General features: G+C 58.3%; 1 protein-coding gene across 4 annotated transcripts; it reads left to right on the top strand.

Annotated features, from left to right (window-relative positions):
- The first annotated feature begins 991 nt into the window (after window positions 1–991).
- Window positions 992–25027, top strand: SH2D3C (SH2 domain containing 3C). Of its 4 annotated transcripts, none has more exons than XM_048325708.1 (12): window positions 992–1088; window positions 3019–3670; window positions 8062–8101; window positions 18330–18458; window positions 18749–19197; window positions 20859–20983; window positions 21261–21838; window positions 22067–22182; window positions 22356–22527; window positions 23244–23355; window positions 23993–24196; window positions 24324–25027. In XM_048325708.1, exons 1-12 carry the CDS (start codon window positions 1049–1051, stop codon window positions 24497–24499), a joined length of 2793 nt encoding a protein of 930 aa, XP_048181665.1. In that variant the 5' UTR covers window positions 992–1048; the 3' UTR covers window positions 24500–25027. The 4 variants fall into 4 exon arrangements, with proteins under 4 accessions (XP_048181665.1, XP_048181664.1, XP_048181667.1 ...); XM_048325707.1 differs by having other exon boundaries at window positions 993–1088; window positions 23990–24196; XM_048325710.1 differs by lacking the exons at window positions 992–1088; window positions 3019–3670 and adding an exon at window positions 4425–4815 and having other exon boundaries at window positions 23990–24196.
- The last annotated feature ends 277 nt before the right edge of the window (window positions 25028–25304 follow it).

Below are 25304 nucleotides of genomic sequence, written 5' to 3'. Positions count from 1 at the left end.
GACGATGCCGTCACGTGACCCGCCGGCCGCCGCGCGGGGCCTTGTGGGCGTTGCAGTCCGCGGCGCCACCGCCATGTTCTTCCCGGCTGTCCCTCCTCGTGGCCCGGGAGCACCGAGCGCTTCCCGGTGCCGGTGGCCCTAAAGAGCATTGCCGTGTGCCCCGTGTGTGCTTAAACACGTCAGGAGTTAAGCAGCACTTCTGCTCCTGCAGCCGCGGCTGTGACGTAGGGATGCAATGGCCAGGCAGGAGGACTTCAGGGTCCGGTTCAGGGGACCCCGAGTTCCTCCCCCGTCCATGTGCAGGACGAAGAGCTCGATCTGGGGCTGTTCGAAACTGGTCCCCAAAGTGGAGAGTGCAGAGAGCCAAGGACAGAGCTGTGGCAGAGGTGGCTGCCAGCATCCTGGTCATGGGAACCACCAGCTCCCTGGAAACGGGAAACATGGATACCGGATCCTTGCTGGGTCCAGGCCACCTTGTCCTGCATGGAGACACTCCTGTGGAGCACGCCAATGTCCCCAGCACAAGAGAACAGCTGATGGGGAGTGCTCATGCTGGCAGTGATGCCACCCACCTCTCAACCCTCAGGGGCTGAGCACCAGATGTGCATGGCAGAGTCCTGTCTGCAGGGCTGAGCCTCATTCACAGAGCTGACAACCTCATCCACAGGGCTGTCACACTCCTCTAGGGCTGGCACCTTCTTCCACGGGGCGGGCACCCTCTTCTAGGGCGGGCACCCTCTTCTAGGGCTGGCACTCAGAGGTTTTTGGGTGTCCACATCTGCCAGACATGCCCAAAACGGGGTGCAGAGGTGGCTCTTGAGCAGCCAGGCAGGTGCAAGCAGCCACGGGGACTGCAGGAACTGTGGGGACAGAGTGAGGGCAGGCAGGGACAGCAGGGGGGCCGGGAGCAGATGACAACACGGGAGGAAACGCTGAGCGAGTGATGAGTGACTGCGGGGGGGGGCAGGAAGGGAGGAGCGAGCAGGGAAGGGCTTCACAGTTATATTCTTGTCCCTCTTGGTCCCTGCGGCCTCCAAGCACCACGGCCATGGCCGAGGGCCAGAAACGAGGGGGCTTCAAGAAATTCAGTAAGTGGCCGCGGGACAGGGTGGGTGGGCAATGGGGTGCTCACCTGGACATCCCGGTGGGTAGGAGGATGTGTGAGAGTTAGTGTGAGTGTGAGTGTGAGTGTGTGCTCACACGCTCCCCGGGTCATCCCATCCAGGGATGTTTGGAGCTGTGACAGGCTCTGCTCTTGTTAGGAAACTCATTGGGGTGAGGGGCTTTGGGGGTTTCCATCTCCAGGGCTTGGTGCTGGCTCGGGAGCTGGGTGCTGGGACTGGGACCAGTCTGCTGCAGCCCAGCCCTGTGCTGGATGCTGGGATGTGACCAGAGGGATGCACAGGAGGGTTTAAGGGTCTTCACTCTAAATCACACCCTTCAGGGTGCACAGCTGGGGTACCAGCTGGTGCTGGGGGCTGAGGGTGGCTAGGACCCAGGGTGCTCCAGCAGCACAGGGATGGGGGTGACACAGAGGAGCCGGGGTGGGAGCCTGGGAATGGATTCCCACTGGCTCTTCTGGGAGGAAGTGCTCCATACCCACAGGGAGCGAGCTCTGCACTTTCTCACAGACCTCGGCTTTTCCCCGGAACCCCAGGGAGAGGTTGCAGAGGCCTTCACCCCATTCCCAGCACTGGGTTGTGCTCTCTGCATTCCTGCCGCGGGGCCGGCGCCAGAGGGGGGCCAGTCCCTCCGCTCCCCCGGGACCCCTCCACTAGCCAAACCCGCGGCCCCATCCCAGCTGGGATTTTCCTTTGTGGCAGAGTGGTGGGGAGATGGGGAAAGTGCCCAGTGCTGGCTTTCCCACCTCGCAGCAGTGCCAGGAGCAGCAAGTAGCAGAAGATGCTTGGACTACAAGAGGATGTTTTGCCAAAGTAGTTTTGCCTCTAACTGCACTCAGGCCACGAGGTTTCTGCCTTGCAGAGGGGCTTTTGGGATGCAGCCCCTTCGCCCTGTCCAGCTGCAGGGATGCCCCGCAGAGGCTGCAGGTGGGAATCCGAGGGCCGAGCAGCCCCGGACACCCGGGTCCCTGCTCAGCACCTCTGCAACGTGTCGCTTCCTGCCCCGGCAAATCCGCCGTGCTTTGCAGAGCCCCAGGGCGGCATCAACATTGCAAAACCCCCGGTGGCCGCCCACAGCACTCGGAGCAGGCAGGGAAACCCTGCTCAACAGCACTGCGGCCACAGGCTGGCTCACCCCGTGTGCTGACACCAGCACCGGCACCAGCACCATCCAAGGCTGCGCTGCAGCAGCAGCACACTGAGCTGAGCTGGGGCTGAGGTGTGAAATGCAAAGCCGCCTGCCGGAGTTACAAATATTTCTCCGGCGAGCATGTTCGTGCTCAGCACTTGCAGGTGGCAGCTGGAGCTGGCGAGGGGCCGGGCGAGGAAGTGGGGAGGTTATCTCCCGCCCGCAGCAGCGCCCGTGGCTGGTTCCTGCTCCACCGTGCTGGCGAGACATGCACATGTGGGCAGGTCATGTGTGTTTAGGACCCCCATCCCCCGGGGAGATGCTGTGTGTCCCATTCTTGCATCCTGCAGGGCTGCCCTGAGGCTGTGGGAATGGGCACAGCCCTGCCCAGAGTCCCCCGGGGAAAGCAGGCAGGAGGAAAAGATTTGAAATAATTTCTAGAGTTGCCTGCTCACCTGCTCGCCCCTCAGCTGTGGTGGGAAGATGCAGCCGTTAGATTTGCCAGGGCACAGGAGACTTCTGCTCCCCGAGGGACCAGGGCAGAGTTCCTGGGTTCCCAGCAGAGACACCTCAAGCAGCATCACATACACCCCAGACCACGGGGATGTCATGCCAAGCTGGGACTGCAGATGTGGGTGTAACAGAGTGACACCAGGCTGCACAGTGCCCCATGCCCACCCCAACCCAGGACCAGGGGCTCTAGGACCCCCCCATCATCACACCGTGCCAGCAGTAACCCTACACTCACCACTCCTTTCTCCTTGCCAGAGTTTTTCAAGTTCAAGGGCTTTGGGAGCCTGAGCAGCATCCCCCGCTCCTTCACCTTCCGGCGCATGTCTGCGGTCCCCAACTCTCCCGAGAGTCTCAGGCCACATCTCCCACCTCCCCACGGCTTCCTGGGGGAGCCCTTTGACAGCATCCAGGATGATCTCAACACCGTGCCCAAGAGCCCTGGCCCCTATGCCCGATCATCGGAAATGTACAGCCACATGGGCACCATGCCCAGGCTGAATCTGGGCAAGGCGGGGAAGAGCCTGGGCAAAGAGAAGAGTAGCCAGAACTGCCAGGAGAAATGGACTCCCAACAACAAAACTCCCCAGACAGCCCAGCTCCCCAGCCTCAAGTGCCCTGAGACGTCCAGCACCCCTGGCCCAGGTACAGACTCACCCCCAGCTGCTGGACAAGCAGAGCAGGAGGAGGAAGAGGCTGAGCCTGGGGACACCCTGGAGGCAGTGATGGCCGGAACAGACCAGGAGCCTGTGGGGAATGTCTCCTGCCCTAGGACAGAGGCACCGAGCTCCAGCCTGGCTCCAAACCCCAGCCAAACCACAAACCCTGATGCAGCAGCAGGAGCAGAGACCACTGATGGGGATCTCCTGGAAAAGGGACAAGAGCATCCTGACAAGATCTCCCCAGACAGGTATAGCCCTTTGAGGTTTGCTCTGCCTTCTGCTAAGACCCCCCTTTTTGCCCCTCCAGGGCAAGAGGAGGGGGCTGGGATACAACAGGGTCACTGCAATGTCCCCCCGTGCCCACAGTGCCAGCGGGATGCACCTGGCCGGTGGGACAGCGCAGCTGGAGCATGGTCAGGTCAGCGGCTCCATGGGAACGAGGTTTCCTGTGGGATTCCTGTTCCCTCTTGTTTCCGGACGGGGTGGAAACATCTTGCAGCCCCGCTCTGCCCCGGCACCTCTTTGTCCTGAGGCGGCTGCGTTCCAGCACCAGGATGTGTTGCTGCGGAGAGCTCACACCAGCACTGTTACAGCCTTCTCCGCTTCTCACTCTCCTCTTTTCCACCCCCTCTATCCTTCCCCCTCTCCCGAGCAGCACTGCCTCTCCCAAGGCACACGGGCAAATCCTGAAACCAGACACTGTCCCCATTTCATCACCTGCCAGTAAACCCGCACTCCGGGCACACACACCCCCACTCCAGGCACAATCTCCCCTCTCCGGGGCAACTTGAGGCTCAGCCCTCTGAGATGACTCAGGGTGGATTTTTTGGAGGGTTGTGACCACAGAATCAACCAGAGGGATTTTTAGCCCCCTGCCCCTGGGCATCTGGGCATAAGGGGCCAAATACGACCCCAGCCCAGCAGGGTGTGGGACTAGGGACACAGGCAAAGGCGACTCCAAATTTCTCCCGAAAACATTTCTCCCCCTTTCCCTGGCCTGACTCTCCTCTCTCTGCACTCAAGTGGCCCCTGATGTCCCTGTTCCCCCTGCACCGCCCCGGGGCCGGGGGCTCCTTTTCCTGACACTGAGCGTTCGGGAGGTCCGGGTGGCCCCAGTAAGCGGGGTGAGGAGGAGAAATTCGTGCCGGCGGTGGGAGCCGGGCTGTGCCGACCACACATTCCTGCCGGCCGTGAAGGGAGGGCCGGAGGAGGGCTGGGACGGGAAGGAGGAGGGTCTGCCACCGCCTTGCGCGCCCCGAAGTCCCGACGCTCAGTGCAAGGCGGGAGAGCGAGCGGGAGAACTTCTCCCCATCCCGGAGCAGAGGCGCTTGCTGGATCCCGCAGGGCCGATGACAGCGCTGGGCAGGAGGTTTCCCACCCTGGGACAGGGCAGGTAAGGGGTTCCGGCCCCCTGGCCACCCCTAGCACCCCGGCACAGCGGAGGGGATGGGGAGGAAGAGGCTGGGAAGGGGCTTCGCTTGGGGCGGGCAGAAAATTTCGACGCAGATGCCGAAGCCGCTGCTCGGGTGCCGAGGCCCCCAGCCCGTGGTGGTGTTTGCTCAAGGAAAGAGCTGCTGAAACCACAGCAGACCCGACGCCAGGGGCAGCGGCCAGCTCGGAGGACCAGAGGCTCGGAGGTTTGGGGGGCTGGTGACACTGCCACATCCTTCAGTCAGCACAGAGCCCCAGCAGTGGCAGAGAGTCCTCGAGGAGGGTGCAGAGGGCTCACCCAGACCCTCCATCTCCCAGAAATTACTTAGATCCCAAGCCACCATGGCTGGGAACCAAGCATCAGTGGAACAGGAGTGGGTCACCTGGGTGTCTTGAATCTGGGGAGTGGGGACTTGGGGTCCCAAAAATGGGGGGCCAAATGCTTTTTTGCATCCTGTGTGGTTTTCCTGATGATGGGTGTAGCCTTGCTGCTTGCCAGGGAAACTGAGGCACAAGAGTGACCAGAGCAGGTTTTGGCATCAGGGTTATTTCTGCCCCTCCACACTCTAACCCAGAGCCCCTGCCACAGCCCCTGCCTCAAGGAGCAGCCGTCTCCCAGAGCCATCCCAAGGCCAGGCCCTGCTGTGGGACGGGTGGGAGGAAGTGGGACCGGGATAATGCTGCGCCCCAGCCCTTCCTCCTGCGCAGGCACATCCCTGGGGATGGGGACAGTCTGTTCCTGCCAGGCCATGGCAGCAGCGTGTTCCCTGGGGAGGAACAAACATGGCCCTGGGACACGTTTTCACCTGCCCCCCTGGAGTGTTCCTGCTAAAGACAGTCCCCAAGACAGGATGGGCTGAGGATGCTCATACACAGGAGGGCTTTCCCAGAATCAGGCCTGTGAGGGGGGAAGTTGTGCTGCTGTGGGACAGGGAGTGGCACCCAGCCTGTGGAGCTGCTCAGAGCAAGGCGGTGGCTGTGACTCCAGCAGAGACATGCTGACTAACGGGAGATGACCGCTGGCAGGTCACAGGGCGGACATGACTCGGTTTCCCTGTGCGCCCAGCCGTGTGTGAGGCACGGGAAACACTGCTTCCCGCAGGCACTGCCTGACACTCCCTGCAGACCCCTCTGGCAGCACTGCCAGCCAAAACCTCCCTCAATGCAGCTCTACAGAGGGGGAAACTGAGGCATAAGGTGCCCAAATTTGGTTCCCCTGGGGTACAGCCTGCACCAGTGTTCCAAGGCAGGCAGACCCTGGGCTTCAAACCAGGGCTGGACCCACAGGATCCTCCTGGACTGTTCCCAGCAGCCAGCCTGGAGCTTGGCACATTTGCAAGTCACGGTGATTCCTTCCCAAGCCCAAAGGGAACAGCCACCCCACCAACCCCCCCCTCTCATTGCTGTAGCTCCGGGTCCCAGCAGCTCAGCCATGGCTGCACTCGAAAGGCAGCCCTGGAATTTCTCCCAGGCGCTCGTCTGCCCCCAAAAATGCCGTTTCCTCCAGGAATGTGCAGAACCAGGGGGGCTGCGGTCCCAGCTGCTGCCCTTCCCCGGCACAGGGGCCTCTCCTGTCCGGGCCCTCGCAGCGTCTCCCAGCTGCTCCCATGCTCCCGACTTCCTGCCCAGAGGCCCCCCATCCTCCTGCCGGTTTTTCTCACGGCTCTCGCAGCACCAGGCAGCTCTGCGGCGTGTGAAGGGCAAACAGGCTGGGGAGGCAGTGCCCGGGCGGGCAGGCAGCCCACAGCTGCCCAGGGGAGTCTGCATCCATCCCTGCTCCCAAATGCTCCACTATTTTCTTCACCTCCAAAAAAGTATGGGTTTGATTTCCAGCTCCTTCTTCCCCTCCCAAGCTGGACACCAGGGGATGCGGTTTCTGCAGCGTGGGCTTGGAGAATCACAGAATCACTAAGGTTGGAAAATACCACTAAGATTGAGTCCAAATGTCAACCTGGCCCTGCTATGTTCACCACTAAACCGTGTCCTTAAATGCCACATCCACACATTTTTTAAAGACTTCTGAGGGTTCCAGAAGTGGGAATTGTATTCTGGAGGGCTGGACACTACGAGGAGCTCATATAGACCCTGTCACAACCCACTGTAATGCCATAGGGGATGTCCAGTGGAAAAATGTCTGGCAGGGGTTGCCTCTGCTATCCCTGTTGCCCTTTGGGGAGGCCACCAGGCACCACCCTCAACCTGGAGAGAGCCCACAGAGATGGAATTTGGCTCCCCAGAGTTGCTACCAGTGCGGGTCCCAGGGGGAGGTTGTGTGCAGGACCCTCAGCAGCTCCCAGTGTGTGTCTGACGAGGTGGCTCCTGGCAGGGAAGGGACATCCCAGGTCTATGATGCCCTTGGATTTGGCTATTCCTTAGTTGCAGCTGCCTGTCCTGGTGTGGCAGCCTGCCATCCCCAGGCCCCTGCTGCTGCCTTGTGCTCAGGCAAGAGACCTTGGCAAACAGCGGGATGTCCATACTGAAGCTTGGCACTGGGGAGGCAATGGGTTCTGGATTCTGGTTAAGGACATCTAGATTTTTGTATTTTATTCTGAAAGGTGAGACCTCAAGGTAGCACATACCAGCTCAGGCTGTTCCAGCCTCTTTCCTTTTGAACTCTCTGTTGTTCCCCTGGGATGCCTCCATACAGACATATACCTGGACCTATAAGAGCATGAAAAGCAGTCCCAGTCAGGACATTACAGTTCAGGCCTAGCTTTGGTGGGAGTTTGAATTCTGTAGGGTCGCACAAAGCCATAGACAAAGTCAGAAATGCTTGTCTGGGTGGCATGTCCCAACAGCTGCCTACTGGGAATGCAACTCTGCCAGGGAACAGGACACAGGGCCCCCCACCTTGGCATGTATCCCCCAGCACTGTGACCTGCGGGGACCCTGGCCTGGCTGCTGGGTCTCCCTGGTTCAGCTCACAAGGTCCCAAGCCGATTTGGGGAGAGTTCCTCTAAAAAGGCCTCATTCTCCCCTGATCGTATTAGGGAGGATAAGCCCTGTGCTGAGAATGGGCACAGAGCAGGCAGGAACACTGCTGGGGCCCTGGGAACCTCTCCCAAAACCATGGCCATGCTCTTGGCACCGTAGCAAGACAAGAGGCACAGACCCCAACTCCCCCAGTTGTTCCACCACTGCCTTTGACCTGAATGTCACAACTTACTGCCCTTTACTTATGTATTTTTATTGTTCCTCTTCCTTTTAGCCACCACGATGGCCTGGAGTCTGGCAGTGAATACGTGAAGGTAAGACACGGAGCATGATCACAGCCTGTCCCCGCTGGGTGCCAGGGGTGGAGAGAGGATGGTGGCCCTGGAACTGTCCAGGTCTTACACCAGCAGGGTGCTCAGTTCTGCACCCCTCCTCTCCTCTGGGCTCTCTCTTTGGCCCTGGAAGATATTTCTGGCAAGGCCAGGGAAGACAGAGGAGACACAAACCCTATGTGGTGCCCCCAATGCTGTTCCCACAGGAGCTGCTTGCATTTCATGTTCCCAGATACTTGTGAACACCCACAGACGCAGCCTCCTCCCTCCGCCCCCACGTAAAGAAACGGAAGGGTTTGAGCCACTTTCGTGGCTGTCACATGAAAGTTGGTGTAAATCTCTCCAAATCTCTTGCTTATCCTCCAGCAAACTATTAACATTCCTGAGGACTCTTCATGTCTGGCCAGAAATTCATTAGTGAGGCGCCTGGCTCTGGAGGAGAGCAGCCCTTTTGCAGGAGGCTGCTGGCACAATGGGGCACCAGACAGGGATGCTGTGAGGTTTGGGCACAGAGCACTGAAACCAACTGAAGTGACAGGGTGGTCACTGCCATGCCATGGCATTTGGGGTGTTTGTTTAAGGAGGGTTGAAGCTTCCTGAGTCCAGTTGCCCAGTGGGGATCTAATCTAGTCTGCCACTGGGCAGATGTGGTCATTGAGAAGTGACCTGAGGTGCCCAGCTTGGGTGGTCTAATTAGCACAGAGCCCTGCACCTTCGTCTTTTGGACTTGGGGCTCCTGGTGGTGGCTGTAGCCAGATGTGGAAATGTGGGAACCCTCTGTGGCAGCATCAACTGGCAAGCTTGGGAGAGAGCTGGCTGGACCCTGAGCTCATCTGCTGCTTCTAACAGGGGTCACCTCCCTGCACATCCATCCCTGGGGCTGATGAGGACCCCACACACCGAATCTGGCAACTGGCAGCCTCTGGGCACTGCGGCCAGATGAGTTTTTGACGTGTAACAGAGCGATTCCCTGGGTGGGATGTTCTCCTCTCTGTGCCCTTAAGCCATGTGGGACTGGCAGAATGGGAGCTCACAGGGCTGGAAGTGGGACTTGTGCCAGGACAACAAAGCTCTGACTGGGTGTATTGGGTCTGTATGTGATGTAGTTCATTTTCCCCTGCAAATGGGGGAATACCATCCCCAATACACTGGCCTCTGCAGAGAAGGGCCCTGGTATGGGGACCTCAAGATGTGCAGAAAAACTCCTGCTCGCACAGGCAAGTCCTGTGGGGGCAAGGAGGGGTGAGGGGAGGAACAGAATAGTTTGGGGTGTTTTCCCTGGCACTGTCAGTGTGTGCACCCAGAGATGGGCACATTTTATGGGTCATGATTTAATAGACTAAAACAATACAGGTGGGGAGCAATGGGTATGGCTCTGCCTTTGGGATCAAGTACTTTTTGGTGAGCCAGGAGAATTCCCTACCATCCAGTCAGATCCCGGACCTAAGCTATCTGGCTGTTATTTCTCATCCATCCCCGTCGTGTCCAGAAACAGCCCATGGGCTGTGGTTTATACACCACTTCCCTTTGGCCAGGGAAGCAACTGATGGCTGCAGTGACAGCAGCTATTTTAGTCAAATAAGTAATTATCTGGAGTGTGAGTGACCGGGATGACAGGGACACTCCAGCTGATTGCAGGCACTGTGACTGGCTGGCAGCCCGTGCAGCTGCAGGGTGTTCAGCCCCAGGTCCTGTGGGATTCAGGGTGGGAAAGAGGCTGCTGTGCCTGTCTGTGGAGCAAGGGAGGATGGGGCTGGGATCTGCCACTGGTCCGTATAGCTGAGAGGGAAACAAGCAGAGGGGAAACACTGGTGAGGGGTGAGCCAAGGAAAGGCAGGAAGAAAAGAGCTGGTGAATGAGAGAGTCAGGAAGAGGGAGAGGATGTGTTGCAAAGCCCTCATGAGCAAAGGCTGATAGGCAGGTTTGCGTCCAGGTGTGCACCAAGGATCTGCCAAACATCAGCCCTTGAGCTTCAGCTGCAAAATGGCCAGGACTGGTGCTCCTATCACCAGGTCTGGCCTGATTAGAGGTGCAACCGGGAGCTAGAGAGGGTTGGAAAGCCAGGATCAATAAGCACTTGGTAATTAATGTGCTTTAATAATAGCCTAAGGGCTGGTGTTTCCAAGCTGCCCGGGGAAATGCATGCCCAGCTCTCTATTTCAACATCCCAGCCAGCCCAGCTTTGGCCTTTGTGCAGGTGAAGGAGCTGCAGAAAGACGTTACCTATCTGGAGAGCTGTCACACATCCTCATGAGAGCTCAGTCAGGGATTTTCAGCTTCCCTGTGAGGAGGGGCAGCACAGGCACAGCTGGAAGACTTCACCCTGCAGCACCCCATGAGGCTCCTGCTCACTCATTGGTGAAAGCCTCAATAGGAAACCATGGAGCCCATCACAGGAGAGAAGCCCCAGCAGGAGCATGATTCACCATTGCATCTTTTTGGAGCAGCATGTCCCTGCACAGTGCCATCTGCTCTGTCCCTCAGCCCCAGGCAGGAGGAGAGGAGGAGAGTCCATGCTCCCTGCCCATGCTGGTGGGGCTGCAGGCACCCATGGAACCCGTGAGCACCTGCTGCCCCATGTTCCCTGCCCGTAGGCTGCGTGCTGCCACCAGTTCTCCCACACCTCGGGCCTGTCCTGCTGTTCAGCTGTGCTGCTCTCCTGTCTCCTCTCTCCCCTGCAAAACCAGGGGCAGAGTGAGAGCCCAGCCAGCGCCTCTGAGCTCTTTGTTCTGCGCAGAAGAGCTGCTTGCTCAAGCAGGGACCTGTATCTCATCAGGCTCGGATGCTGTCTCCTTGCCTGGGAATGTGAGGGGCTCGTTTGAATTAATTAGCAGGAAGGCTGCGAGTTCTGTGGTTGGTGGCAGCAGGAATACCTCTCCGAGGTCACAGTGTCGCCCGGGAGGCGTGGGGGTCCTTGGGCCAGAACACGCTTTGCAGATGGGAGGGTGAAGCCCCCAGTTCCCGAAGCACAGCCAAATCCAGGCCGTGCAGTGCAGGACAGATGTGGAGGGAGAACAGCAAAGAGCAGGTCCCTGTCACTGCCAGGGCTGGGGGAGCCTCTGCCTGTCCCCGGCACAGAGCAGCTGCCAGCAGTGGGTTCAGGCAGGGGTTTGGGGGATTTATTTAAGAGTCAAGGCTGGAGCAATGCTTTGAGTCATCAGTGCTGCCTTGCACATCCCATATGTGATACTGTGGCCTTAATTAAACCGAAGCAGAGCCTTAATTAAACACAAGTCAGAGACAGCCTACACAGGAAACAGGCAGCCGGCTCCCTGCCATGTGAGGTGGGCACTGGTGTATCCCTCAGAAAGGTATCATCATGTGGGGGTGAAAGAAGACAGGATGGGCAAGAGGGGACAAGGCTGTCCCTGACCCATGGGCATCACTGGGGAGAGCAGGCAGATTTGGGATGGAGAGAAAAAGGGTCCTGGTTTCCCTCAGGGTGTCTGATCCCCTCAGAGGAGCCGGTTTCTCTCAGAGCACCGGCAGCCAGGGGTGCTGGTTTCCCTCAGGGGTGTCTGTTCCCCTCTGAGGAGCTGAGTCACCTCGGAGGAACCAGTCCCACTCGGCACAGGCAGCCGGGGTGCTGGTTCCCTTCAGGGATGCCCGATAGCCTCAGAGGTGCCGGTTCTCTTCAAGACACAGGCAGCCGGGGTGCCTGATGCCCTGAGAGATGCTGCTTCCCTTTGCAACATGGGATTGCCGGTTCCCTTTAGGGGTGCCTGATCCCCTCAGGGATGCCTGCTCCCTTTGCGACATAGGAGTGCCGGTTCCTCTCGGAGGAGCTGGTTTCCAGTTCCTCTCAGAGCACAGGCAGCCGGAGTGCCCGATCCCCTCAGGGATGCTGGTTCCCTTTGTGGCATGCGAGCGCAGGTTCCCCTTGGAGGAGCTGGTTCCCAGTTCCCCCGCGCAGGGCGCAGACAGCCCGGGTACCGCTTCCCCCCGAGGTGCCGCTTCCTCGGATCCCCGGAGCCGGGGCGGTCCCTCGGGGCGGGTCGGGGCGGAGCTGCCGCACCGTGCCCGCCCCTCGCCGCCGACAAGGGATGAGGTAATCGGGGAAGCGGCTGAAATTGAAGCCCGGCGGCGGCGGAGGCAGCGGCGGTGCAGCCCGGGCCGGGGCAGCCCCCGCCGGGCGCGCCGCGCCATGACGGAGCGGTGCAGCCTGTGGAGCGCCTTGTCCGCGGCCGCCTGCTGCTTCTACCGCGGCTCCTTCATGCAGGTGCAGGTGAGCGGGGGCGGCGGTGGGACCGCACCGCTCGGCGCGGAGCCCCCGTGGTGCCGCCGGGCAGCCGCACGCGTGGGGAAGGCGGCGGGGGCAGCGGGAGGGGAAGCGTACGGGGGATCCCCGGCCGTTCATCCGCCGGGGTCTGCTCCGATGCGGGGAGCCCTGCGGTACCCCCCGCTCACACGGAGCCGGTGCGGGCAGCGCGCCGGCTGCGCTCAACGAGGCGGCAGCGAGCGCGGGGTGAGCCGAGCAGAGGGTCGGGGGGCAGAGCTCGGCCCCTCCGCAGCCAGGGCGACGCAGCCAAAGCCACCACATCCCCCGGACCAGCGCTTTGACAGGTAGAAAAGTCTCTGCAGGGAGTCCTCACCTGCAGCAGACCTCATGAAGGGGAGTATTTAGAATCCCCCAAAAGGCAGCATGTGCCCGGAGCATCACTGAGCACAGGAGGGAGATCGAGCCCAGATGAACATGCAGCTTCTTGGCCCGGGTCTCCATCTCTGTGCTGCACTGCACAGGTCTGACTGGTGGGAGAAAGCTGGGATCCATCTGTCACCTGTCCTGTGGTGCTTCCAGCACTGCCACTGTCCAGACATGAGTCTAGGTGTCCTATTTTTGGACTCTAGCATTCGCACAAGGGCCATGGGGGGAATTGGTTCCCTCCTTTACTGAGAGAGCAAAGGTGTTTAGGACTGCAGGAGCCAAGCTCTGGTCTGAAGCACGAGCTGTAGTATACTGCAAGTTAGAAGGCAGCCAAGAGAGCTGACAGTCTGATTCAGTACTCCTGCTGAGCGAGGTAGGTGCCGAGCTTTAGAGATTATTCTGGATAAGACGGAGCCCAGAAGCAGCATTTCAAGTCTTGTCATGATTGCGGCTGATCTCAGCGCAAAGCCAGGGATTTTGATTGCTAGTGGGGGTGAAGAGGGAAAAGCAGCAGAGCTTTTTCCAGTTGTCCAAAGGCCACTGAGCAACACGGGGACATGCCCTTGGGCTGCACATTGCAGGGGGTGAGCAGGTGCTTTCAGCCAGCTGCTGCCAGAACAAGGGAGAGACAGGTGAGCATCTGGCTCTTGTGCAGGGATGTGAGAGGGGATGAAGGGCACTCCATCTTGACTCCAGAAAGAGTTAAAAGTGAAGCCCTAAGTGCTCACCTGGCTCTGCCAGATCTTTCACCATCTATTTGTGTCCAAGCGTGCCCAGCAAACACACACTGAAGTCCCCATGAATGACTGGAGCGCTTCCAGCTGACAGCCGCATCCCTGCTCACCGCCAATGGCGGTGCACCCAGCCTGGGAAGCACTGACATCATTTCTGGCCAATAGCAGCTCCGAAAAGGGATGCAGCAGCAGCCGCTGCTGCCGTCTTGGAGTGAGATAAGTAATATATAGATAGATGGAAATGTGTGTATACACACACACCATCACTGCATTGGAGACCTGCTCCCCCAGGGCAGCGGTAGCAGCATACTCCGCCACCCTGCCACACAACCTGGGGTGCTTGTCCCATCTTAGAGCACCCAGATGTTCCTGGCTAGCTGTACCCCACCCCTGCCAGTGAGACAGAATTGCTCCAGAGCTGCCACAAAGGAGCATGGCCAAGGGGAGAGGAGACCATGAGGGTAGCCAGGACTAGTCCTAGGAAGGGCTTTGAACTCCAGAACAAAGAACTTGAGCCGAGATCTGCCTTCAGTGGGAACTAATGGAGATGTGACATAACCAAGAGATGCCTTCAGTCACCTATGGGGTGGGCAGATAGGCTTGATGCCTCTCAGAGGCTGTTTAGGTTCCTAGAGTCATTGCAAGAGAGGACAGAGAAACAAGTGATTTCTTTTCCATGTGAGTATCAAGATCAGCAGGACAGGCTGGTTCTCAGCAGAACATGCAGACGGAGACCAAGCCCATAACAACCTGGGGGTTGTTTGTGCTGGGATTTTCTTGTGGTCGTGCAGGGTGGAGTAACCATTTTTGCATGGTACCTGGACTGGTGAGTGCAGCAGTCCTGCATCAGGCAGGCAGAACGGTTCTTGGGTTTGCCATGATGCTCAGCAAGGATGTTTGCTCCAAAATACATCGCTGAAGTAGCCCATTGCCAAGTGTGGAGGAAGCAGAGAAGACCCCTCATGCAAGTCTGTGGCTTTCCCCAGACACCTGTTCCCAATGGCTTGTTACTCCATTTCCTCACAGTTCTGCTTCCCAGGCCCCAGAGCTGCTCCAGCAGCCAGAGCAGGGGTGGAGAACTCCAGAAGAGGCTTGGATTTCCCTAGAGAGGGTCCCAGCACAGAGTAGGCAGCATGAGCAGGAGGGAGAACAGATGTGCTTGGTGCCTTGGGGTTAGTCAGATGTTATCAACAGGGTGGGGTGTGAGTACACCTTGCTCTCCAAGCTGACTTCATCCTCATCTGCAACTCCTCCAGGTTGGGAGGGAAGAGCAGGAAAGCAGAATGGAAATCACTCCAGTTTCATAAGATTACCTCTGCAAGGAGAGAAAGCCAAATGCCAGCCTTTGAAGCTCTCCTTAGAGCAGGCAGAGCGGCAGCCGCTGTTTTACACATACCACAGGCATCGGCACCCTCCATCCCTGCAGCTCTTGCCCTTCCACTACCAGTTCCAGTCCTTGCCACTCAGCTGGGAAGCGCTTCCTCCATCAAGAAAGCAGCATAGAGAGTCAGGGAAGCAGGCAGGGATGGAGAGCCTCAGGAACTGCCTTCTCATGGCAGCTGCCCCATTGCATAGCTGCTCCAGAGGATTCCCCAGCCCCAGGACTGTGAAACAGCCCATCGGGGCACTCTCCTTTCTCCAGCCAAGCCAGCTTGGCTGCTGGTTGGGATTCCTCAAGCAAAGCTTGGCATCATCTCTGGCAGCTTCTAAGCTGGTTTGTCTCGTGCGGCTGGTTTGGAGAACCACTCTGATCCCCATTTCTTCCTGCTCAGCTGGAAGAGGCCTTGGGTCCTTCATGCAGGAGCCCAGCACCATGCACTCCAGACAGATGCTAATAGGAGTCCAGGCTTTTCCCCACACCCAACCCACTGGTATGCAAGACCTCACATGGGGCCGTGCAACTTTAGACATTTCCTTGGCATGGCCAGGAGTGCCAAGTGGTGCCTTTTCAGCGCAGCTCTCAAACATCCGCTTACACACTCCTGACAGCGCCCGGCTGGCCCACGCTGCTTCGCCAGGCCGTGCCATGCCAGGCCTTGCCAGTGCCTCGGCACCTGGCCAGCTGGCAAGCCCAGCTCCTCTGAGACACGCTCCCAACGGAGCGGAGGAAACTCGAGTGCTGCTGAAGGGCTCAGGAGGAAGCACATCCCTCCACAGCACAGGGGTCTTTTGCACCAAGGGCTTGTGGGGAGCCCAGTTCCCACACAGAAGGGGGAGCAGACAGCTGATTTTGGCAGCAGGTTGGAATAGCATGAGAGACTCACAACAAGGACCAGTCTCAGTCACATCACACCAAGGAAAAGGGCTCCCCATGGTCAGTCTCATGCTGCCTCCCCAGCCATTATAGCTTCACAATCACTCCAAGCAGTGCCTTCTTGGTGGTCTTGCAAATCAGATGGGATCTCACTGCCACGCCAAGGAGCCAAAGGGACAGTGCCCTCCATATGGTTGGAGAAGGTGGCTTCTGACACCCTCCACTCACAACTGGGCTCCCTCCCCTATCTGCAAGATGCAAAACTTTCCTTGCCTCTCCCAAACCTCCTGTTCTCTCCTGCTAGCTTTGCTCATGGCTCCTGGCATGGATGCCAGTCAGCTGCTGCCCAAATCTGGGCTCGGAGACACCAGGCACTGCTCAGCTGGGCTTGTGTTTTTGTTATCCTGCACATTTGCATGGGGAGGATTTGGAGGAAAACCCAGATGTACAGTGCTGAGCAGAACAGGCACTAATCCCTGCTCTAGGGGTGGTGGGGGGAGAGCTGTCATCCAAACTGCTCCCAGCTCAGCTCTGATGACTTTCGCCTGCACAGACAGCAGAGTTTGGGGGGGAACCGTGTCACAGGGTGCTGCAGTCAAGGGTCCCCCACCATCCCTGGGCCAAGCCAGGTCTGCGCTGTGGCAATGGATTTATCGCCATGGAAACAGCATCTGCTCGGCCTGGGCCCCCCAGGAGGCAGCCGGACCCCTGCAGCATCCGCCAGCTACCATTTATTTTTAATCGGGCTCAGCAGCACCGGGTGGCTTCGTCTCCAGGAGGGCCCAGAGCAACAGCAGAGCTCAGCTCCCTGCAGCCCTTGGTCGGGGGGGGCAATCAACACATCCCTGTAGCTCCAGTCAAAGGGACCCTCTCATAAGGGGAATAAACATGGTTGGATGAGCAAGTCAGAGTTCAATCCACACTGTTTTCATAGGCTGCTTCCACTCTCCCAGCACCTTCGCCTTGACAGGAGTTAGGAAGGGAGGAATAAGGGCAGGTCCAGGCTGGTGAGGGCAAGCCCTGGAGAGCACAGTCCCAGTGCACAGGCCCTTTGCTACTGCCTCCTGCCATCTCCCCAGGCTGGAGCAGGATCCCCAGCACAGGATCTCTGCCTGGTTTGGCAGATGAATGCAGCTACCAAGAGGGATGGAACATCTCCAGGGAAGGAGAGACCTGGGGTCAGGGTCCTGCTGAGGGACTTTGTGGGGTCCCAGGAACGCCACAAGAGCAATGGGTACAAGGCAGGAGAGCAGCACAGTGCTCTACACTTTCCCTTGCTCACAACCAATAGAGAAGCAGAGGGAATTGATATGGGACACAGAGGATGAGGCACCGGGCAAAGAGTTCAGCTCCAAGGCAAGGCCCTGATGTGTTGGCATGGGGCTGCAGCCCCCTGTGCTCTAGGGAACCAGCCGCCACATAAGGCCAGCCACGAGTGCCAGCCTGCTCCTCTGGCAGTGCCAGAGCAGTGTCAGCAGGGCTTCAAGCCCATGCCTGTCCTGCGAGACATCACCAGAATCCTGCCCCGACAGGCACCAAGGAGCTGGGTCAGCCCTTGCTGCCTCCTCACACTGGCACTGCCACCGGAGGCGAGCCGGGCCACCCAGCCCCCCTCGCTCACGGGAGCAGAGGAACAGGACACCCCAGTAGCCCCATCCAAGCTTCTTAGTCCATGGCAGGCACGCATCCCCCTCTCAGGACAGCACACATCTGGGATATGGAGGGAACCCAGGAGTCTTGGCTCCCAGGCCCTGCTCCACCACGCAGCTGTGTTGGTACCACAGCAGGAGCATCCTAAAGCCACTGTGTCAACCAGGAGAACCAGCCTCAGGTGAAGCACACAGGAACCCCAAACCTGTGCTCAGCTCCCCAAACATCCACTGGCTTCACTATGCCGGCAGCTGGGAACACTGGCCCAGTGGCATGCAGGGAGGGAGGCAGGCAGGCTCCAGCCAACAGAGACATGATGCCATCACCCCTTATCTCTCCAGGGGAAGGGAGGGGGCAAATTGCATCCTCCAGGCTCAGGTGCACCAGTGCTGGTGAAAGCTAATTTCTGAAAGCTAATTTCAATGCAGAAGGTTCCCTTTACATTTGTCATTATTATTTATGCTGCCATCAGGCTAAGCAATGAGTTAACCCTTTGAAGGGGGAACTGTGGTAGATGTTTAAAGGAGGAATAACGCAGGTTTCCTCCTGAAAGAGTGCTTCCCATGGCAGTTCAGCCCCAGAGATGTTTAAGGGGGAGCTGGGGCAGGTTTTCTCCTGCCCAGCCACACTCAGCTCTTAGTTGGGGCAGAGAGGCAGCACACCAGGTGCAGGTGGCCAGGCACAATAGGGACATGCCACCAGGAGACCATCCAAGTGCTCCTGGTGACAGGACCTGGCCATCAACAGGCACATTACTACATCCTTTGCCACAAGCAGTAATCCTCATGCACAGCTGAGTTACCTGGCCTTTGGGGACAGTTATGCTCCTGGCAGGTGCCACAGTCCCCACATGGGGATCCTGCCAGCCCTTCCCTCCCCAGTCCCTGCACTGCTGCACTGTCTGACACTCTCTCTTCTCCTGTACAGTTCTCCAAGGAGAAGTACATCCTCGACTCATCACCAGAAAAGCTTCACAAGGAGCTGGAAGAGGAGCTGAAGCTGAGCAGCACCGACCTGCGCAGCCATGCCTGGTACCACGGCCGCATCCCCCGGGAGGTGAGATGGGGAAGGCGGGTGGCTCCGGGCACCCTTTACTTGGAATGTTGTGGGAGAGCACTCTGAGGCCACACGGAACCACCAGCCTTTTCCTCTGGGAAACCTCTGGTCAAGAGCTTCATTAACTCTGAGCTGCCTGATTTTGCCACAGCAAATGCCCTCCTATGGCTCAGGGCCAGGGGTGAGGGGAAAAACCAGTGCCCCAAATAACACCCCAGCAGAGCATCCACTCATGCCCCGTGGCCCATCCAGTGTGGCTGTGGCTGAGCTGTGCCCTATCCCCCTGACAGGTGTCTGAGAGCCTTGTGCAGAGGAATGGCGACTTCCTCATCCGTGACTCGCTCACCAGCCTGGGCGACTACGTGCTGACGTGCCGCTGGCGCAACGAGCCGCTGCACTTCAAGATCAACAAGGTGACAGTCAAGTCCAGCGATGGCCATACCCATGTCCAGTACCTCTTTGAGCAAGAGAGCTTTGATAACGTGCCTGCCCTTGTCCGTTTCTACGTGGGCAACCGCAAGGCCATCTCGGAGCAGAGCGGGGCCATCATCTACTGCCCCATCAACCGCACCTTCCCCCTGCGGTACCTGGAAGCCAGCTACGGGCTGGCCAACGGGAAGCACGGGGGACCCCACAGCCCCTCCACCCAGAAAGGAGGGCACATCAAGAGAAGGAGCATCACCATGACAGACGGTCTGACTGCAGACAAGATCACCAGGGCTGAGGGGTGCCCAACCAGGTGAGCATGCAGTCTCATCCCAGCTCAGCTGAGCAGAGGATCAGCCTCAGGAAGGAGGCAGGGCATGCTCAGTCACCGCTCTCTGGGTGCAGAGGTTTGGGATCAGGGATGGAAGAAAGAGACCAGCAGAGGCATGGGAAGAACCAGTACTCAGCTGGAACTGGGGTTTTCTCCCAGGCTGGCTGCCAGCCATGTTGAGCTACCACAGCAGACGCCCAGTGAGCAGACATGACTTTAGCATTGCAGGCCAGAAGCCAGAGAGTGTTTTACAATCACCCAGTCCAGGATTACCAGCATGTCAGGGCTTGTTAGAGCCATGGAGCTGAGCTTTCCCAGGCAAACGTAAGAGGAGAGTCAGTCCCAGACACCAAGACAGCATTTGTTGTTTGGTTTTGGTTTTGAATGGCCCTTTTAGTTTCAGAGCCCTTTCCATTCAGCATTTTCAAGGAGTTACCAAGTAGAGCTGAAAGCCTGGTGGGCAGGAGACTGATGGGGCTGTGCTGATGGAGTCTGCACAGACCCTGGATCACAGCCTTCACAAAGCTGAGCTGTTCACATTTTCCTTGGCCAGCTGGGCTTCTCCAGAGGTGGAGGAGGAGACTTCCTTTGTATGGCTTACTTTTGGCAGTCCCAGACTGCCCAGAGCCCTGCAGGGAAGGCAGGGCCACACACATATCCTCACATGCAGCAGCCAAGGGCAGACCCATCTACTCCTGCCTCCAGCAGGACACAGCCTGTTGTTAAGCCAAGCTGCTTTCTCACCACCCTGACCTGAGCCCAAGGACAGGGTGAGAATGCACCAGCAGAAAACAGGCAACCAACTGTTATGGCTGGGAAAAGGGAAACACTCAGACTTCCAGAAGAGCATATGTGTTTCCAGAAGAAGAGCGCAGATCCATCAGTCTTTCCTCATCACTCACATTTTCCCCAAATCCCTTATCACTGCCACTGCTGTCCCATCCTCCTCCCACTGCTGAGGCACAGTGCTCAAGACCAACCACATCACAGCAGCCCAGCCCTCAGTCACAGCAGGGAGGGCAGTGAATTACCTGCCATAACTCCTTGCAACCCTCCCCACACTCAGCATCTTTTGCAGCACCATTGACACACAGTGTTTTCATCAGGCCACCACTGCTGCCCCACCAGCCCAAGACTGCCTTGCTTGTTATGCAACTTCCCAAGTCCCGTTTCCAGGCACTTTCCAGCTCTACTAAGCTTTGAGTCAGAGCAACAGTTCACCTAACCAGCCCAACAGAGCTCCCAGTTAGAGTAATACACACAGTATTAGATACCACTTCACAGCACAACCCTAGAAAACTACCATCCATGACTTCTTTGACAGATTCACTTCCCCACAGCACCCTGGAGTGGACCATACTGTTGCATACTGTTGCATTGCTCTGCTCTCCTCTGTAGGACCAAGGTCCCTGCATGCAGGTCTGTCTCTGATTTATGGGGGTCAGTGGGTAGTGACCCCTTCTGCTCCCAGCTGCTGCAAGGACTGCCCGCTCACTGCTCCAGCTGAGCTTGTTATGGGTAGTTGTGGAAGGCGGTGATGATCCAAGGGAGGTGTTGGGGCAGCAAACCCTCATCCCAGTCCCTCTGTGCTTGCCCAGGCCATGCTTTAAGGGACTAACCTGCACCCTCTGCCCCCTCCCCAGCGTGTCCCTGCCCCACCACAGAGACATCATTCGCAACTGTGCTGTCAGCGTGGACCAGATCCAAGACCTGCACTCCCCGATGTCCCCCATCTCTGAAAACCCAGCATCACCTGCCTACAGCACAGGTATGCATTGCCCCTCTCCATCCCTCTGGAGACAGTGGGGCTGTGGATCAGCCTGGACTTGGCACTGTTGTGATGCAGGGACCTGAGGAGGGGGACCTTAGGGACAGGACCTCAGCCAGTCTTCAATTGCATCATTGTGCAGCTGTCCTGGGACCAGGTTATTCTGTTTTTGCAGTGGGGTTTTCCTGAGCCCCGTGTCCCTGGCCTGCTGCATCTATGGTCCCTATGTGTGTGTGCATCTCCGGGCTTTGATAAGTGACTCCTCTGTTCCCTACAGTCACACGGCTAAAGCCACATGCCTGCCAAGCATCTGGAATCACCCCAGCCTCTCCGGTCATAAGAAGGTCTAGTGAACCCCAGCTGTGCCATGGGAACAACAGCAAACCTCTGCCAGACCCTGCCCACAGCTCCCATTCGACTCCCTGCCATGGGTACGCCCGCGCCTCCCCGTCTCCCTCCGTGAACAGCTACAGCGACCCAGACACGGGGCACTACTGCCAGCTGCACCCCACCTCGCCCATCAGCAGGGACCGGCCAGCCCACGACACCAAGCAGCTACCAACAAAGAGCTACGTGGAGAGGCTAAAGGTGGAGGAAGGACAGAGAGGGACTGTGGAGAACAGCTCTGGGGAAGCAGAGGCAGGGCAGAGGCTGAAAGCAGAGCTGGACTTCATGGGTTTTGTGCCCCCTACCATGGAAACAACCTCCTCCTTCAACCCTGCTGCCTTCCAGTCCCTGCTCATCCCCCTGGATAACAAACCTCTGGAGATGACTGTGCTAAAGAAAGTCAAAGAGCTGCTGGCAGAGGTGGACGTGAAGACACTGGCCAAACACATTACCAAAGTGGACTGCCTGGTATGGCCAGGGCCAGGAGGGAGGGATGGGCACTGCTGCCCTCCAGTCTGGGTTGGCAGGGATCAGTGCATCAGGCAACCCCTGAGCATTGGAGCCCCCCTACTGGGCTCTGCCATGCTGTATCAGCCAGGGCAGGCAGAGGCTGGGCTGGGGCAAGAGGCTGCCCAAGGACACTTCAGCCTCTCCTCCATTAACAAAGGTCTAATCAGCTTTCACCTTCCTTCCCAGGTCGCCCGGATATTGGGTGTGACGGTGGAGATGCAGCAGCTCATGGGGGTGAGCTCCGGTATGGAGCTGCTCACCCTTCCCCACGGCCACCAGCTCCGCCTGGACCTGCTGGAACGGTACGGCACAGCATGGCCAAAATGAGCCCACAGCCTGCCCTGCGTGGCCTGGTCCAGCTCCCCTGGGTGTTCCCAGCCTGGCATGGGGGAAGGGAGAGGAGGAGTCCTGTCTAAGTCCCCAGAGCACCCTCCTTCCCCATGCTGACCCTGCTCTGTGTCTCACTCCTTGGCAGATTTCACACTATGTCCATCATGATTGCCGTGGACATCCTGGGCTGCACAGGCAGCACGGAGGAGCGGGCGGCCCTGCTCCACAAAACCATCCAGCTGGCTGCCGAGCTGAAGAGCACCATGGGGAATATGTTCAGTTTTGCAGCTGTGATGAGTGCCCTGGAAATGACACAGGTAGGGGGACGCTCCTTTCGTCCTCATGGCCTGGGCTCAGCCTCTTGCTCAAAGTGCATCCCTCTCCCTGTGTCCTGCAGGCTCCAACAGTCACTGGGATGGGTGAAAGGGGAAAATGCCCAGGGTATGAGGAATGGGGCCACATCTGCTGGGATGCAAGCAGGGAAGGAGAAGAGCCATCCCCTCCACAGAGCAGGCAGCCTAATCCTGCCAGGATCCAATTGTTTTTCGGTGGTTGGGCTTTTTGTTTTGTGCTGGGCTGTGTTCCTGGGAGGAAATGAATCTGCCCTCCGGTACAATACCAATCAGTCTCAAGGCTGTGGCAGCAGCGTCTCCGGGCCACACTGCTCCCTTTGGAAGATGAAAAGAGATTAAAATTCAATTTTAAATTGAGCCCAGCTGGGAAGTCTTGCTTCCTGCCTGGACAAAGGAGGTGGAACGGCTGCCCCCTCCCTGCATCTCATCTTCAAGGCTGCTGCAACGCAGGGAAGTTGCTGTCCTGGGGCACAGGCAGGGGGAGAAATCCTAAGCCTAGCTTCAGTGCCAGGGATGTGCCGTCTCTGGCCATGAGCACTGGTGGAGGAGGCTGTTTTTGGGAGCAGCAGGCACTGTTGTGTGCAAGGCTGGGGACTGTAGCTCCAGGGTCAGGCTGTTCTCCTTGGTGCCTGGAAGCTGTGCTGCCCCCAGCACCTTCTACCTGCCCCATCTCCTTTCAGATCGCCCGGCTGGAGCAGACCTGGATGGTGCTGCGGCAGCGGCACACGGAGGGTGCGATCCTCTATGAGAAGAAGCTTAAGCCTTTCCTGAAGAGCCTGAATGAAGGGAAAGGTAACAGAAGCAGCTGCCCTTATCTCACTTGCTTTCTCCTTCCCACTTTTGTCTGGGCATGGCGTCACTCTTTGAGAGCTCTGACCCTCTCCCAGCTAGTGCCAGACACTTCCCCTCTGGCTGCTGAACCGCCCCAGCACTCGGCAGAGCCCGTCTGGCCTTGTTTGCCCCTTCCTTCCTGAGGAAGCCTTTCATAACTAAATAAAACCAGCAGCTGAGCCAAACCCTCATGCTTGCATGGCGGTGAGTGCCAAACCAAGGGACAGGACGGCCAGCTGGAAAGATGAAAAGCCACGTGTCTCTAGTGCCCGGTGCCCTGTGGTCTGCAAACCTGCTCCTCATTGCAGCCCGGGGAAATGCAGCCTGAGCAGGGCCATCAGCTTTCCCTTCCCAGCACAGCCAGAAACCCTGGCTGGGAGGAGCTGGTGTTAAACGAGGCGATGGCCCCAGGCACAGCGATCGAATAGACACAGCAGCTGCTGTGTCCAGCTGAGCCTTTAAGCCTCTCCTGGGAGCATGGTGGCAGCCTGGCTTCATGGCAGTGTTTGGCCACATGAGCACTCCACAGGGAGATGGGGAGGGGGACACAGTGTCACGGGGCCATGCGGGGTCCTAAGAGTGCCTCTCTCCCCAGAAGGGCCACCACTGACCAACACCACCTTTCCCCACATCATACCTCTTGTGACTCTCCTGGAGCGGGATGAGGCTCTCACGGAAAGCCCCGAGTCCTGGGAGGCCACCGACAATGGCGTGGAGGTGGTCATGGCCCACCTGGAGGCAGCACGGATGGTGGCCCACCATGGTGGGCTCTACCACACCAATGCTGAGGTGAAGCTGCAGGGTAAGCAGTGGGGACAGCAAAGCCCTTTCCCTCTGCCACATTCCCAGTGTGCAGCTCCAGCATCAGGATGGAGCATCCCACAGGTGCAGGGGATCCCATCCTAGGGAACTGACTTTCCCTCTTGCAGGTTTCCAGGGCAGAGCGGAGCTGCTGGAAATCTTCAGCACCGAGTTCCAGCTGCGACTGCTCTGGGGCAGCCGTGGGGCTGAGAGCAGCCAGGCTGAGCGCTACGAGAAGTTCGACAAGGTCCTCACTGCCCTGTCTCACAAGCTGGAGCCAGCAGTGCGCTTCAGCGAGCTGTAACCCCCCGGAACCTCGGAGACCCCCAGCTCCCAGCCCATGTCCCACCAGTGGCTGTGGGGCAAGGGAAGGGACCGGGCACCCAGCACCAGGAGGAGGAGAGATGGCCCAGAAAGGCACTGAGGTGCAGGTCAGCAATTTTGAGACAAAGAGGAGGAAAAGCAGCCACCTCAAATCTACCACCCACCTCTTCAGGACACAAGCCAGGGGTCCACATCGCTACCCTGAAGGGTGGGGCCAGTGTCTGAGCAGGCCAGCACCGGCCTCCACCACCCAGCCCTGCCAAGGTCCATGACTACATGGTGCCCCTCACCTCAACCCTTTGGTTTTGTTTTTTTCCATCTCCGTCTTGCCCACAGCTTCTGGATCTCGTGTGTAAATATCACGATTACTTCTTGATGTACAGACTTGTGAAGGATGGTCCTTGTTGTAAATAATTAGGCTTATTCATTTTGTCATGTAAATACATGTACATATCTCATGGGTTTGGTTCTTACATCCAATAAACTTTTATCCCGTTCCTCAAGGGGACCCCCTGTCCTGTGGGTGTCCTTTAAAGGAGCCCCCCAGGGAAGCAGAGCATGGGAAGGGCTGACAGAGGGAACCACCATGCTGAACCCGGCCCCACCTGGCCCCAGACCCCACAGTGGCCCAGTGACAGCCCTTCTGAGGAGGGCTGTGTGGTGTCACAGAATCACAGAATGGTTCAGGTTGGAAGGGACCACAGTGGGTCATATAGTCCCACCTCCCTGTGGACTCCACACCCTCTCTGGACAATCTGTTCCAGTGCATGCTCACTGCACAGTAA

Source organism: Corvus hawaiiensis, chromosome 21 (genome assembly GCF_020740725.1).
Source record: "Corvus hawaiiensis isolate bCorHaw1 chromosome 21, bCorHaw1.pri.cur, whole genome shotgun sequence".
Lineage (NCBI taxonomy): Eukaryota > Metazoa > Chordata > Aves > Passeriformes > Corvidae > Corvus > Corvus hawaiiensis.
The sequence above is the reverse complement of the archived record's forward strand: the minus strand, read 5'-3'. Positions and strand labels throughout refer to the sequence as shown.

Bases quoted from the DNA above. Each gene is read 5' to 3' on its own strand.
- SH2D3C (XM_048325707.1), top strand. From the start codon at position 1,049: ATGGCCGAGGGCCAGAAACGAGGGGGCTTCAAGAAATTCA. The intron at 22,183-22,355 runs GTACGGCACAGC...ACTCCTTGGCAG, and splicing joins CGCCTGGACCTGCTGGAACG to ATTTCACACTATGTCCATCA. The intron at 23,356-23,989 runs GTAACAGAAGCA...CTCTCTCCCCAG, and splicing joins GAGCCTGAATGAAGGGAAAG to AAGGGCCACCACTGACCAAC.